Raw genomic sequence first — 14,285 nt, 5'->3', positions numbered from 1 at the left:
AGTTGAGTGACATCAGGTCCGACAATCTCCCGTTCGAGCTACCACATCTCGGAACAAACATGGCTGCCTCCATGAACACGCTGCTGTGTGTTGTTGCTTTATATTTTAGCAGATTTGGAATGAGATTATTTTTTCCGAGACAAACAAACAAGAAACACGAACTAGTCAAACCACATTAAAAGCTTTATAAAATATTTTAGCACATTCATAGCAATATTCTTTTTTCGAGAGGCAAACAAACTACAAACAAACCGAAGACACTAACAAGTCTGGTAAAAATCTGATATTGCATGATAGGATACTGTTTACGGTCATGATATGGTATTCTCTAAATCGAACACGTGCAGTTACATTTATAACTATTAATAAACATTTTTAAAGATTTATAAAATAGAATTACTATTGAGTGTGTAAGCCGCCATGTTGAAATTACATCACAGGGGCAACTTGGACAACAAAATCTTGTCCGATATCAACGTCATAAAAGAGGCATGTTTCCGACGGGAAGTGACGTTTCATGACGTTTTCATCCGAATGCCGACTTGGAGACAAATAATATAATTTTGAATTAAAAAGAAAAAGCACCATAAGGTAGCCCTGACATACTGAACACACTGTGATGATGACAATTTGTACATGATAGTCTAATACATAGATATTTTCGCTTATGTTATTTTTGCAGGCTACAATACCGTTTTGATTGACCTGCTACCCGCCTGTGTGTAATGAATTACCGGCCCGCATACCCACCTGTAAAATTCCAGAATACTAAAATCCGCCCGTTGCAGCAACTATCTGCGGGTACCCGTTGGGTACCCACGGGTACCCGACCCAGTGCAGGGCTCTGCTGTACCCTGTGCTGTACCCAACACCGTACTCTATGCCATACGCTACGCCATACTCAATGCCGTACCCAACACCATACCCTATGCCATACCCAATGCCGTGGCCTACGCCATATTCAATGCCACACCCTACACCGTACCCTATGCTGTACCCAATGCCGTACCCTACGCCGTACTCAACACCGTACCCTATGCCGTACTCTAAGCGGTCCCCTACGCCATACCCAGCGTCGTACAATATTCTGTTACCAACACCATACCCAACGCCGTACCCTATGCCGTACCCAATGCTGTACCTAATGCCGTACCTTACGCCATACTCTATGCCATACCCAACAGCGTACCCTATGCCGTACCCAATGCTGTACCTAATGCCGTACCTTACGCCATACTCTATGCCATACCCAACGCCATACCTAAAGCCTATAGTTACATTTCTGTGTATGTCAGGTGTAGGATACAGCATAGGGTGTAGCATATGGTATGCAGCTACAGGAGAAGCTTTAGTGAAACAGCTTCAGCCAAAGAGAGCAGCAGGGAAGTTGGAGTGGAAAATATGAAAAAAATTTTAACAATTCTTATCGATGATACTACTTAGCCATTAGTGAGAAAGCAGAAGATTGCCACTTCTTTTCATGGTGGGTAAGATTTGATTTCAGCAGACATCCTGTTAGCTCTATAGTTTATTTGCCTTGAGCTAATTTTATGGAGTAGCCCACTGAGTGCTACAAAATTCAAAAGACATGCTGAACGAGGAGAACGTAACCCTGCTCTCCAGGATGGTTGTTACTTGCTCATCTGTCAGTCACACAAGATTTTTTTTTTCCTCATAAAGTAACTTTGTACTGCAGTTGTGAAGTCAGTGGGAAAATAGTTCATATAAGTAATGCAATGATTTTTAGCCTGTAGTTTCTCATTCGTCGGAGAGTTTAAAGGCTCTGAAATGTGGTGTCCAAAAGGCCAATGTCAAGCCATTACGAAAAGCATATTTTTAGAGTTTCTCAAAGTTAAACCTTAAACACTGGTGCAGCTAAAGCAGAGGTGTTTCAAACCCAGCCATATGACCAAATAACACACTGTACAGACTGACTAGCACAGTGACCATAAATATTCTTTGTGTTCCTTCCAAGGCCACCAAAAGAAACAATGAAAGCCACCCCTCTCCCCTCTCCTCCCCCAAGTGGCAAACCCCATGAGACCACAAGCAATGCCCGTGGAAGGCTCCATTCAGATCCAGCTTCTTTTTCCTGCTTTTTAGCTGATGGAACAGAGTGTAGACATATAGACGAACTGCATGCTGGGAATGTTGTACTTGGCATTTTGATGAAACCCACACATAAAATGAAATAAAATAATAAAAAATAGTGCTGAGGGAGCACTTTGGGGCCTGCTATGACAATTAAGACCTGAACAGAAGACATCTGTGATGAATTAAGGAAATGTCTCTGTTTATACAGGAGTAACCTCATCCTTCTCCGGGGGTACCGGAAGGTGGGATTTTTTACCTTACAACCATGTGGCACAAGTAAATCTGCAGGTTTTCACCATCTTCCTTTTCCTTGTTAAGCCATGCTTCAAAAAAGACATATGATTTCCATTCCAGTGGTGCTTGTAGTCCCCAAAACTTAATCCAGCAAACTGGATATCTGTACATGGATCAAATGATAGAAACCCACATTTCAAACCATACTGAAGGATTACCTAGCCCCTGGCACTAGCTTCAAGCTGTACTGTTTATACCTTTTTTGTTTTTTTGGAATGCACAGCCTATTTTCCATCATGTCCAGTGACATCTTCCCATGATAGGGTCCTCAACACAAAGCAAGCTAAAGGATGTTTAAAATTAATTCCAGATGTTTGACTAATTAGCATAACACTGGTTCACATAATACAAATTTGGTGTCACGAACTTTTGGTGCTGAAATCAGACAGAGGGAGGAAAGGCAATGGGATTTAGATAAACGTCCTTTCTTAGGAAATGCTTGGCCCTCACCAGCATGGGTGTTTGCCCCCCTCTTTGGCCGATATGACCTCCAAGTTGCAGTCTCTCTACCTGCCACAGGTAGGTTCCAGGACTCACAGAGAAACTGTACAACATAAGGTCCTACTCAGTGCCCGTGACACCTGTCAGTTGTTGACTGCTTGTTTACACACCCTGCAGAGATTAACTTTCACATAAAAGTTCAGCTGATTTTTTAATTTTTTAAATTATGAACATAATTGCAAGTCTATTCATTTTCAGTTGTAATGAAATGGTTTTTCATAAATGTATCACTCTGAACTGGTATCTATGAAGAGTAGCAAATTAGTAACAGAGGAAAGGTGGGGAGAAAGGAAATTGGCAAGTGAGGGAGAATATAGAAGGACTAATGATAAGGATCATTCTAAATAAAATTCTTTTAGTGGTGAGATTTCCACAACATAGTCAACATTGTGTTTTACAGCTTTTTCCTGGCTCCCTGTGCTGGCAAAGCAGCGCAGTGTTTACACTTGCCCGTAGTAATCCCCTGTTCTTTGCACTCTGTGGGACCTCCCATTCTTTCACTCTACCTATCAGGCACTCCCTCTGAAAAATCTTCACCATGATGTCATCCAAACATAGTCGCCCTTCCAAAGCTGACATCAATGTCTATGGGAAGAGCGCCTCATACTTTCCAGGTCCCAGATCAAGCTGCTGTTCACCTCTGTATCTGCTCGTTCCCTCCTGCCTGAGGGCTCAGAGGTACACCCCAATGCTGGGGCCCGGCAGCTGCTGGATTCCGTCGGCTGATTCCATCGTTAGAGCCCGACAGATACATAAATCGTGAGCCTCCCTCTAAGCACACGGCCTTGTTTTCCCATTTCCTCCCTGCAGGTTGGTACATCAGTTTCAGGAACCGTATTATGGATTGCCCTAGCAGACACGTGTACAAAGGTCCTCTTACATTGTGTATGAGTGACAAATTTACTTTTCCATTTCTGCATTTACATGGCTAGTTCTAGAGAGGAGAGCTTCTGCTGAGTGGCAAAGCTTGAAAACATAAACCCCCCTAAATGAAGCAGAAGCCTCCTCTATCATAGCCACATTCCTTCTGGATTTCAAAATCTGTACAACTGCAACATGCTTGTCTAATTCTTTCAGAATGTACTTTTTTCTGCTTCTGTCCTTACTTTGACTTAACTTGAATCAAGTTGTTTTTTTTAAGTTGCTTTTCAGAGAGAAAAAAGACAACGTGGGTAATTCTTAAAGAAGATTACCTCAAGCTAAAATCATTAAAAGCAACAGAAACAGAACTTGCTCTAAAGTGAAAAGAACATCAATTAATAAAATATGAAATCATCTCTTGCGTGGTGTAGAAGATGAGCAATTGGCTAGAGACTTGAGAAAGTCTGCTAAATGACTATTTTGTGATCAGCTTCATGCTCAGAGTTCCGCTAGATAATGGTGCTGTTCTATTCCATACCCGATTGTACATTTCTGGCAAAGTGAACAGCAAAGTCAAAAACGGTCAAGAACAAAGATACCCACCACACAGACACATACAGGTTAAAGCAAAAGAGAACTGAAAGATAATTACTGCACGAGAAATCGGAAGAGCTTTTCATGTCCTCTCACTGTTCTGTATTAGAGATAACTCTTCAGAACATCCCCAGACTTAACAAACCTTGGCAGCAGATCTCCCAGGCATCCAAGCCATGAAGTTTAGAGCTCTGCTGGAGCTCATCCTGAAGAGATCTGCTCTCTTTCCTCTCAGTATTAATTTTCTGGGCTTGTTTGGTGTGATATGTAATATTCCCAGTCTTGATTGTGTAGAATACCTGTTTCAGCTGATGTTGAGAGATCGATCTTTTTATTCTGTTCTGGGAATTTTGAAGACTTGAATCCTTGAGTTTACCCAATAAATCAATCAATTATTCAACCTCTCATTCTATTCCGCCCCCCCCCCCCACCCCGTAATTTGGAAAATATGTGGCCTGTTTTCCATTATGAACAACAAGGACAGCCCTCCCATCATTTCCAGCTGGTGCTGGAATAACATAAGGAATAGTTTATATTTTCCAGAACAGCTCTGCCATTTCCCACGATATCACACTCTGCTGTGACAGTAAAATCATCAATTCAATCCCATCTGTGTTTTTAAGCATATAATGTGATAGAGACTACTGATCTAAAGTGCATTTTTAGACTGTGCGTCAAGCATACTCATTTAAAAGGCATTATATAAATAAAAAACTGAAATGTTCCTAGGCAAAAAAGAAACATAACACCCAAAGCATACTGTTTAATTCCTATCTGCCAAAGACAAACTTCAAAAGATATGAAATGACTTTGGTTGCACATTTTGCTCACAAATTCAGCATTTTGCTCACAGAATACATCAGGCCTTCGAACTCTGAGATATCCTTGCCAGCACCAAAAGAAATCCTGTGATGCAATGTAGCCTGCGTGCGCATGGCTACTCAGTGCAGCTGCAGGTGGCCTGTGTGTGCATGGCTACTCAGTGCAGATGCAGATGGCCTGTGTGCGCATGGCTACTCAGTGCAGATGCAGGTGGCCTGCGAGTGCATGGCTACTCAGTGCAGATGCAGGTGGACTGTGTGTGCATGGCTACTCAGTGCAGCCTCAGGTGGCCTGTGTGTGCATGGCTACTCAGTGCAGATGCAGGTGGACTGTGTGTGCATGGCTACTCAGTGCAGATGCAGGTGGACTGTGTGTGCATGGCTACTCAGTGCAGATGCAGGTGAGAGTTGGCAGCACATCAAACACATGAGGCATGTCCGCACCAAGTCCATTAACATAGGAATGTAAAGGAACTAAAAAAAAGTTGTTGGCCATTATGGGAGTAATTGCCTTCTGAAGGCCGCAGGAAACCTGTAAGGTTCATTCATTGTGTTCATTAAGCATAGAAAATTGCAGTTTGTTGAGAATTTACTGAGAAGCACTGAATTTATTGTGACTCCTGTTTCATATCAAAAACATGTTAAAAAATAAATCCTAAGAGCCATTATAGTTTTGCACTGTAATGGCAAATCATGTCCACTTTATCATAATTCTCCACACAGTATGATTCACAAAACACACCTGAGCACACCAGTCAACCATTGGTGCAAAATGCACTTCAGCCAACCAAACACTTCATACTTCACCCAAAAGTGATTGATGCTGCCATAACTATAGCATATGCTCACTCACATAAGACTACTGTGTCATTCATTGTACCATCAAATAAAAAACACAAATTGTACAGTAGCATCTCGAAATACATATATTACAGTATGTGTCTTTATGTCTTCTGTTTATGCATAGTTTGGTGTTGCATTGCAAATTTTAAACATATACAGCAGCAATAGTGGAAAAATCTCTTCTGCGACAACGGCATCAACATTTTATCTACATACATACACATTTCAATGCAAATATTTCAATTTTTGTACAGACAGTAATACGACTGCTAGCTAAAACATGAGTAATCCTTTGCTAAATTCAGAATAATCTAATTTCAAGCATATGTATAATTATTAGTTTAATTTGTCAAAATATATTCCAACTACCATATTTCCACCTACAATGATTGAAATTTGTTAGGTTTTGAACTGAAAGTTTTGAACAGAGTATGTAAATGTCTGAAAAATTTGTTACAGTTGTACAGAATTTTGCTGGTGTTGAACATTGACTGTTAGAGGTATTCATGAATTCATGAAGTGGTGATTGAATGCATTTTGTATCAAAGCAATGCAAAAGTATGTATTAAAGGTTTTGAATGTATTAAGTCTTTTGAAAAGGGGGAAACAGTATTGAGACAAGTCAGAAAACAATTTAAAAAAACTGGAATGCCTGCAACGATGTTGCTAATATAATTCCATAAACAGCCAAATTGTTCTGAATATATAATCTATTCCTCTGAGGAAATATGAAAAAACCACAACAGCAAACCTGTTCATAAGACATAATTATACGAGTACAAATAAAATAAACATACCTCAAAGACATCCTCATCAAGTATCCGTGTTCCGAAAACAACAATTCCTTTAGTGTCGATGATGGGATGTGCGCTCCTTTTCAGCTGCCTCGTTATCTTCTTTTTACAGTCCAGTATCATGGAGACGGTCTGCTTGTGTACACTAACAGCCACGCGATGCCATCTGAAAGACAGACGCTGGTCGTCTTCACATTTTGAAAAACATATGTGATACTAGAACATCACTGGCATGTATTTATATCTATTTACTGCAAGAATTGTTTGAAACCATATCAAACTAGAAACTTTGAAATCAACATTATCACCTAAGGTAATAACCAATTTGTCCCCACAATGTGATAAAAACCTGTTGTTTTTACGTTGTGGGGACCACCTTTTCAGTCCCCAGAGGGGGAAACTCAATTTTATAAAAATCCATGACTGCAATCAAAAAACAAAAAACGAAAAGTCTTGTATTTTGTTTAGTTACTTATGGTTATGGTTAGGGCTGGGTAGTGGTTAAGACATTGTTGGGCTTAAGGTTTTTCCCATAGAAAAACTACATTCAGTCCTGTGTCTCTGTCCTCTGAATAAGTACATCATAAGTCAGAAGGAAAATCTGGATTCTTACAACACTGTTTATCCACCAAGGCTTCTAATGAACAGAAGACACATAGCAGATATGCACAACTGTAGTGTGATTTACAGTTTTAAGAATGTTAGTATTTTCCCCACAGGCAGTGTCCTACCTCCCATATACTGTTTTGTCAGTCACTGCCTGGTTTAACCCAATGGAAAACAATACAGTGATCATTTGGAAGAGGACAAAGTCAATAAAGAATGAGGGGTTTCAGCCTTTATTTCTCTCAAGATTATTTTACAGTTTCTGGAGCCTTGGGATAGATGCAATGTTAAAACTATCAATGTGCATTCCGTCCCCTTCCTGGGAAAATGGATCCAAAGGACTTCGCAGTTTTTCCTTTCTTTTTTTATGTCTCTGACTGGAATTTCAAAGTCCAGTCTACTTCAACTCATACAATCTGAGCATGAAGCTATTGCATTGCATTGGGACTAAGCAGCAGACGGGTGACGTGAGTGAGCGACTGAGCAGGACTTACTTCCCATCCGCTAAGTTGAGGCCACTAAAAAGCGGGTAGTCTTCAGGACTTGGCTTGCCTGTGTGATCCTCGTACAGGAAGACAGGTGAGCGCCCCACCTCCATGCCCAGCTGCTGAATGCCCTGCTCATTGTAGATGGACATCAGAAAGGCCTGGCTGCCCTTCTTCGGCTTTACCGTGGCCAGGATAGAGAAATCTTCAGGAAACGCCGAGGCTGCCGGGGAGGAATATGCGAGGAAATTAAAGGAAAATTACAATGTTAAAAAAACAAAAACAGGAAAATGACACCATGTTATTTTCAAGGCCTTAAAGCATTTCACTTGGGGTCACAATCCTGTGTTATTACTGAAATACTTTGCAATCTTGTTGACTGTTAACCAATAATAGACTAGTAAATCATAGACTAATAAGGAGACTACGAAACGAGCTATACCACTGCAGAGAGGCTCGTTGTTTGTTGCGACGGCACGTTCATCTTGGAATCTGAAAAATTATGGATCTTTTTTTATTAGCGGCCAGTAGTTCAATTTGCCACAATCTGACAAGAAATGAGGAGCCAGGCCGGACTGACCTAACAAAAGGAGAACATGGAGCAGGACCATGAAGCTGAGGACAGAGAAGGTTATCAGCCAACCTGAGTTTGTAGGAGTATTTTCTCTCTGCCCCGAGTGGAACTGAGCCACCGCCAGCCAGTGGTGGGGATGCAAGGAAAGGAGGAGCCTGGGTTTGTTTTGGCCAAAGCGCACGTGGGCAATGGCTTTTCCATTTAGCTGTGGTGGTCTGGCAGCACGCACTGGGAGAGGGCCAGCTGGGAGGTGCTGGAGTGTCAGTTCCCAGTTTGTTTCTCTTTGGGGTTTGCTTCACTCGCTACGTTTCGCAGAGTCAAAGATTCCTCCACAATAAGCACGTCTGTATGACTGAATGCACACTTTACATTTTACTACAGCACTTCAGAATTGAAAGAAATTGGCCATATAATTATGATGCATAGTTGAAGAAATTATACAAATAGATGTAACACTCTTCGTAACACTGGAAAATATCAGGTCTGGTTTCAGATTTCAAGTACAAGACCGTGCCAAAAGGTAAAAGTCATGAGACTTTCCACGGTAGATGCATTGTACACCCTGAAAAAAACAGGGTAAAGGTCACGGTCTTGCCTTAAAAAGCACTCCCATCCTCAGTCAATCCATCTGCTATCCCTGGCACTTTCACATTTCTGCCATTTTCAATGTTTCCTATTATTTCCTGACAGACATATGGAGAACAGATGACCTGGAGATTCCATTGAGTGCCGGTTAATCGCCATTCTCCCTTTATGGCACTGACGGTGTAAACTCTTCAGAATGTCACTTAATAATCTGACATCTCTACTCCTGGACAGCGTAATGAGGAAGTGCTTTCGTGTCAAAACAGCCTGCTAAGGGCGACACCCGACTCTATACAGGACTGGAGAAGAGGCCAGGGTGCCAGGAAGCCTGAATATCTTCCAGCTTCCATAAGCGATTCCCCTGCTGCTGGCTTTTCTGTGTTTCTGCGTGGGTGTCGAGGAGCGTGTGCACGGTGGGGGAGGGGCGGTTCTGGAGGGTGGGATGGCCTCCACCCCCTTCCAGCACCCCGTCTTTTCTTTCCTATTACTGTCAAATACACATTAAATAATACACATTAAATAATAAACCAATCCGCTTCATTGTGGAACATGCCTTTCCAGTGGCTAAAGTGGAATTCAGCTTGGGTTACAAGTTTCTTCAGATTGTATTAAAATGCCAGATCATGTCTGTGTGCGTGTGTGTGTGCGTGTGTGTGTGTGTGTGTGTGTGTGGGACCAAATGTTCCTCCACAAGGTAATAAAAAATCAGTTATTTTGACGCTGTGGGGACCATTCTTCAGGGTGTTCTGGATCCCCCCCCCCCCCTCCACACACACACATATACATACAAACATGTATATATACACACACACACACGTGTTAATACACATATATACACACACACACGTGTTAATACACATCAAACACACTGGCATGAGAAAATACACCTGAGAAAATTCCTAATGATTCATCATTAAGACAATAATCTGGGCAGGTGTTCGTGTCCATGTTCATTCCAACCTGGTTAATCAGCTTACAGTCAGTTCTCTGGCAAAGTGTGCTAATGCCCTTGGAGTAGAATATGGTCTGAAAATCCCTGCAGTCTTTGCAAAGGCTTTGAGATAATCACTGGGAGTGCCGTAAGTGGGGGGAACCCAAAACATTTTGGAACATAATTGGATTGGTCTGGGTTACGGAACCAATATCATGCACTTTCATGGGGTCTAAAATCTCTACTATTGTCCCTGGTAAAACACAACCATCACCTCATTTTAATAGTCTGATAAAAGCTGAATGCGTTAATCGCACTTCTTTCAGGAAAAGTCCTGTTGCTGCCTGTTTTATTAGTCCACAGACCGCTCCACTGTAAGAACATATAAAATTGCATTATATATAACTTAAGCTCCCTTTAAAAGACAGGAGTAGCATTTCAAGAAAACTGCTGCAGAAAAAGAAGCTACGAATGGTAGCGAATATCCAATTTCACTCCATGGGCATTTCACAACCTAAAACATGTGGCCGGCTGGTTTTCCACTCGAGTAGGCAGACGATTTCAAATGGACAAGAGCAGGATTGCATATACAGCTAGAAGACAGAGCATCCTCTCCTAACATTTCATTAAGTCAAGCAGGTAGCGTTCATGAGTGTTCTGTGATAACAACATACCTGTCATCTCAGATTTAAAATATTCTTGTAATGGGACAAGGAACATTCCGGAAAAACTGCCAGAGGCTTAGAGAACTCAGTCAGACCCCAAGGAAGGGGGAATCCTACTCACAAGGAAGATAAGAGAATGATGGATGTCATGTCAGCCGCGGGAAAAAGGGTGGCTGAGGGGGATGACAACTGTGAAATCAGTAAAATAGGTCTCAGATCTATTTTTAGGGAGAAGCCAGATTAAGGAAGAGCTAAAACCTATGAAAGATACTTATCTACTGTGACATTTTGACTGTTGTGTTACAGCACATAATAATAATAATAATAATAATGATGATGATGATGATAATTACAGGCTTGTGCGTTTTGAACACAGTGTATCACTTTTTCCCCATGCAGTGTTTTTACAGGCTTGAAGCCCCTCTTGCCGACTCTGCATGGCGTGGAGAAGATGGAGCCAGGCTCTGACAGCTTGGGGTGAGGGCTGTGCTCCTGCTGCCTATCACCCATCCTGCCCCCACCAACCGCCCCAACACACACATGTGAGAGGGCTATGTGACAAGACTGTTCTCATCCAAGGGGAATCCATCCCAGCAGTGCAGAGAGGACTGAAAGTGCACAGCAACGGAGCGTGTTCTTGGGAGGGCAGCTGGGGGGAGGGGGGGCATGTAATGGACAGTCTCCAGTACACGCCGCAAGAGTTTCTCTTCACTGTAAAGAACCAGCTCAGCGGAATACAGCCGGTTGCGGTTTTGACTCTGAACAAGAACCTTAAGCGGTTCCTAGGGGCCGTGCATGTGAATATTCTAGAATCCACATTTTTAGCTTACAGTTACAACAACCATTCAAGTAATGTCTAAATTTAAGCTTTCACTTAAATTTTATTCCCCACGCCCCCACCTGAAAACATCTTTGGATTATTGAAATAAAGAAATCAGTAGTCATTTTTTAAGTTTTTCAAATGTGGGAACAAGGCCGCCTTCTGACACAACAAACTAATCTATGCAAGGATCAATTCTGTCTTTTCATTTGGTGTTACAGTAGAGTACAATATCCCTAATTTTGCAATCTAGGGACATTATAAAAATCCATTTTCTACCATAGCAGTTGAAGTAAGACAGTTGTGGCAATAATTAAAACCAGAGACTTGGCCTGAATCAATACTGAGTGGCATAGAAAAGAAAATACCAAACTGCAATAAATGATCTCACTTTCTGCCTTCTGGAAAACATTAACTATACATTTTGTTAAAACAGATCCAACATCCAATCTGCTAGAAAGGTCTAGCAGGTCCTCACCAGTTTGCAGAGCTGCCTACCTGTGGAGTTCCAGGACAGAGGGAATTGGAAGCAGCTGTGCATGTAATAATTGTTGATTCATACTTTCAACGATCCATGCAGGTCATACAGCATGCAGTCTTCATGCAAGAAAGACTGATGTACTGACTAAATAAGTGTGAATAAGACAGTCACATCAATAATGCATGTCAGATGCACTAGGCCCATGTCTTTTGAAAACTTATCAGCAATGCATATGCTTATTCTACACAGTTTATACATAAAAGGTTGTTGGTTCCAACCCTATGGCTAGCAGAGTGATTTCACCACTTGACCTTAAATTAAACAAGGCCCTTAACTCCAGCTGACCTGCTTTCTCACTTGTATGCTGCTCTGGATAAAAGTGTCTGATTAATAAATACATGTAAAGTATACATTGTAGATGAAATACGGACACCAAGTGAAAAAATACATTTACTGGTACAGCCTTTTTTTATAGATTGTAAGAGATTTTATTAGCTGTGTTCTTAAAGCTTGCATTTTGAAGGAATGAAAATAATGTTTTTTTTAAAGAAACACGAATACTGCCAAGATTGCACCATTTTGTAAAAAAAAATTGAGTAACATAGAAAATAGGAATGAGTTGATTGAGCAGCAGAGAAATGAGAAACAGGAGGTTAACTGCCACGTCAGCATGGCTGATACCCCCTACAGAGCTGCCACACCCCCTCTGCTCTCCACTGACACGTCATTCACAGCAAGCAAACGTCTGCTCAATATCCAAAAGGGGAATCATTGGTCTGCTTCTCATCTGCATCTTTTTTTTTGGAGTCTGGGTGAGCAACAGAATAAGCGTGACTCATGTTAGAGGAAGGCTGCCTTTTGGGGGGATTCCCAGTCTGCCGGAGAGCTGAGGCTACACTAAAGCTTCTTTTCTAAGCATTATAACTTTTAAAGATGGCAAAGTATAATCATTCAAGAGATGGGAATTGGCTAATAGTTAACTTAAGTAAAGCTTTTAGTCTGAAAGAGAATTCTCGCGTTTTCCAGAGGGGGACAGAACAGCTGTTCTGGCACAGAAACACTGATGTTACTGCCATAAATGACGGAGTGATTTTTTAGTTGATCTAGCGGTCATGCATATCATTGACAAACAGCAAGGTGGTAAAGGCTAAAAGTTCAAACTTTAAACATAGCTTAGGTAAGGTTGAATTTCCCAGATACCTCCATTTTAATTGAAGTTAATGGATAATGTTATACTACCAAAATGGGTTACCCCATTATGTGTTTCAATCAGTATAGCAAAACTACACTCTAAAGTAAAATATTTCATAAAACTTTAAAAAGTATTATCTTTATCAGTGTAACTGTAAACAACATATGTTTGTGCATATTATTTTGGCATGCAATCTGGTCAAACTTAAAACAAATTAATTATATAACTTTGTAGCTAGCATGTAGCTAAAATGCAGTCCATCTGATATATTTCTGACACATGCAGTAGCATTTTTTGCAAATATTCCAGGAATAAAGCACAGGATCTATAATTTTTAAGTCCCAGAAAGTCAGAATTAAAACTGTTATCTGACTGGGCTGATGTAGGAGAACTGAAGTCAAGGCTTTCTATTAATGGCAGTCGTCTTGGGAAGTGAGACATGTAGGAAATGTTCTTTAGATATGAGTCACTGCACTGTGGTATTCCACCATGACGAAATACTCACCAGGATAGAGCTGTTTGGTAGGAGCGCTGAGTTGAGCATCTTTGGCTACTCTGTAAGCTACATCAGGTCCTGACGACGACTTTCTTTGTGCACAAAAACCTGTTACTTTTGTTACGCCTTCGGGTAAACTGTGAAAGTCTAATATCTTAAGTAGATCTGCAGGTTCTGTAGAAAAAGAAAAAGAAAAAGAAAAAAATATTAAGCGTGAACCAATTTAGCATAGGTACATGATTTACTGATTTATGTTTAGATTTCTTTCTATAAGCAATGAATAAAAGCAGCAAAACTCAATACACAGAGATTAAGGTCTGAATCTGATCATACAAAAATTTTGACTTGAAACCTCACGCCAAAGTCGACCTTAGACCATGAAGTGTTTCTGCAGTTACAGCACAAGGTCCAGGGGAGCCTAAGGTTTCTCCCCTTGGAAAACCTCTCTGTATACTGTGACATTCCCTGTCTATCAGTGTCTAGCATCAGCTTAATGCAAGCAGCTTTCTTCAGCGTTAGTCTGAGTTCTTATTAAAAAAAAAGAAAATGAAATAAATAAAAATGGGAAAAGCTAGGGCATTGTGGCATTCCCATAGTCACAGATGCAGGTAAGAGGGATCGGATGTCCAAAAAGCAAGACCCCACACC

The 14,285-nt window shown here is 41.1% G+C and overlaps 1 protein-coding gene across 4 annotated transcripts in view; it reads right to left on the bottom strand.

The window, feature by feature from the left end:
- Window positions 1–14,285, bottom strand: part of col5a1 (procollagen, type V, alpha 1) — an 84,311-nt gene that overhangs the window by 49,477 nt on the left and 20,549 nt on the right. For all 4 annotated transcript variants that reach the window (XM_023818001.2, XM_023818002.2, XM_023818003.2 and 1 more), the window contains exons 2-4: window positions 13,647–13,811; window positions 7,903–8,116; window positions 6,806–6,968 (exon numbers count right to left, since the gene is read on the bottom strand). In XM_023818001.2, the coding sequence (XP_023673769.1) occupies window positions 6,806–6,968; window positions 7,903–8,116; window positions 13,647–13,811 (542 nt within the window). The remainder of the gene's footprint in view (window positions 1–6,805; window positions 6,969–7,902; window positions 8,117–13,646; window positions 13,812–14,285) is intronic.

Source organism: Paramormyrops kingsleyae, chromosome 7, assembly GCF_048594095.1.
Source record: "Paramormyrops kingsleyae isolate MSU_618 chromosome 7, PKINGS_0.4, whole genome shotgun sequence".
Classification (NCBI taxonomy): domain Eukaryota; kingdom Metazoa; phylum Chordata; class Actinopteri; order Osteoglossiformes; family Mormyridae; genus Paramormyrops; species Paramormyrops kingsleyae.
The sequence above is the reverse complement of the archived record's forward strand: the minus strand, read 5'-3'. Positions and strand labels throughout refer to the sequence as shown.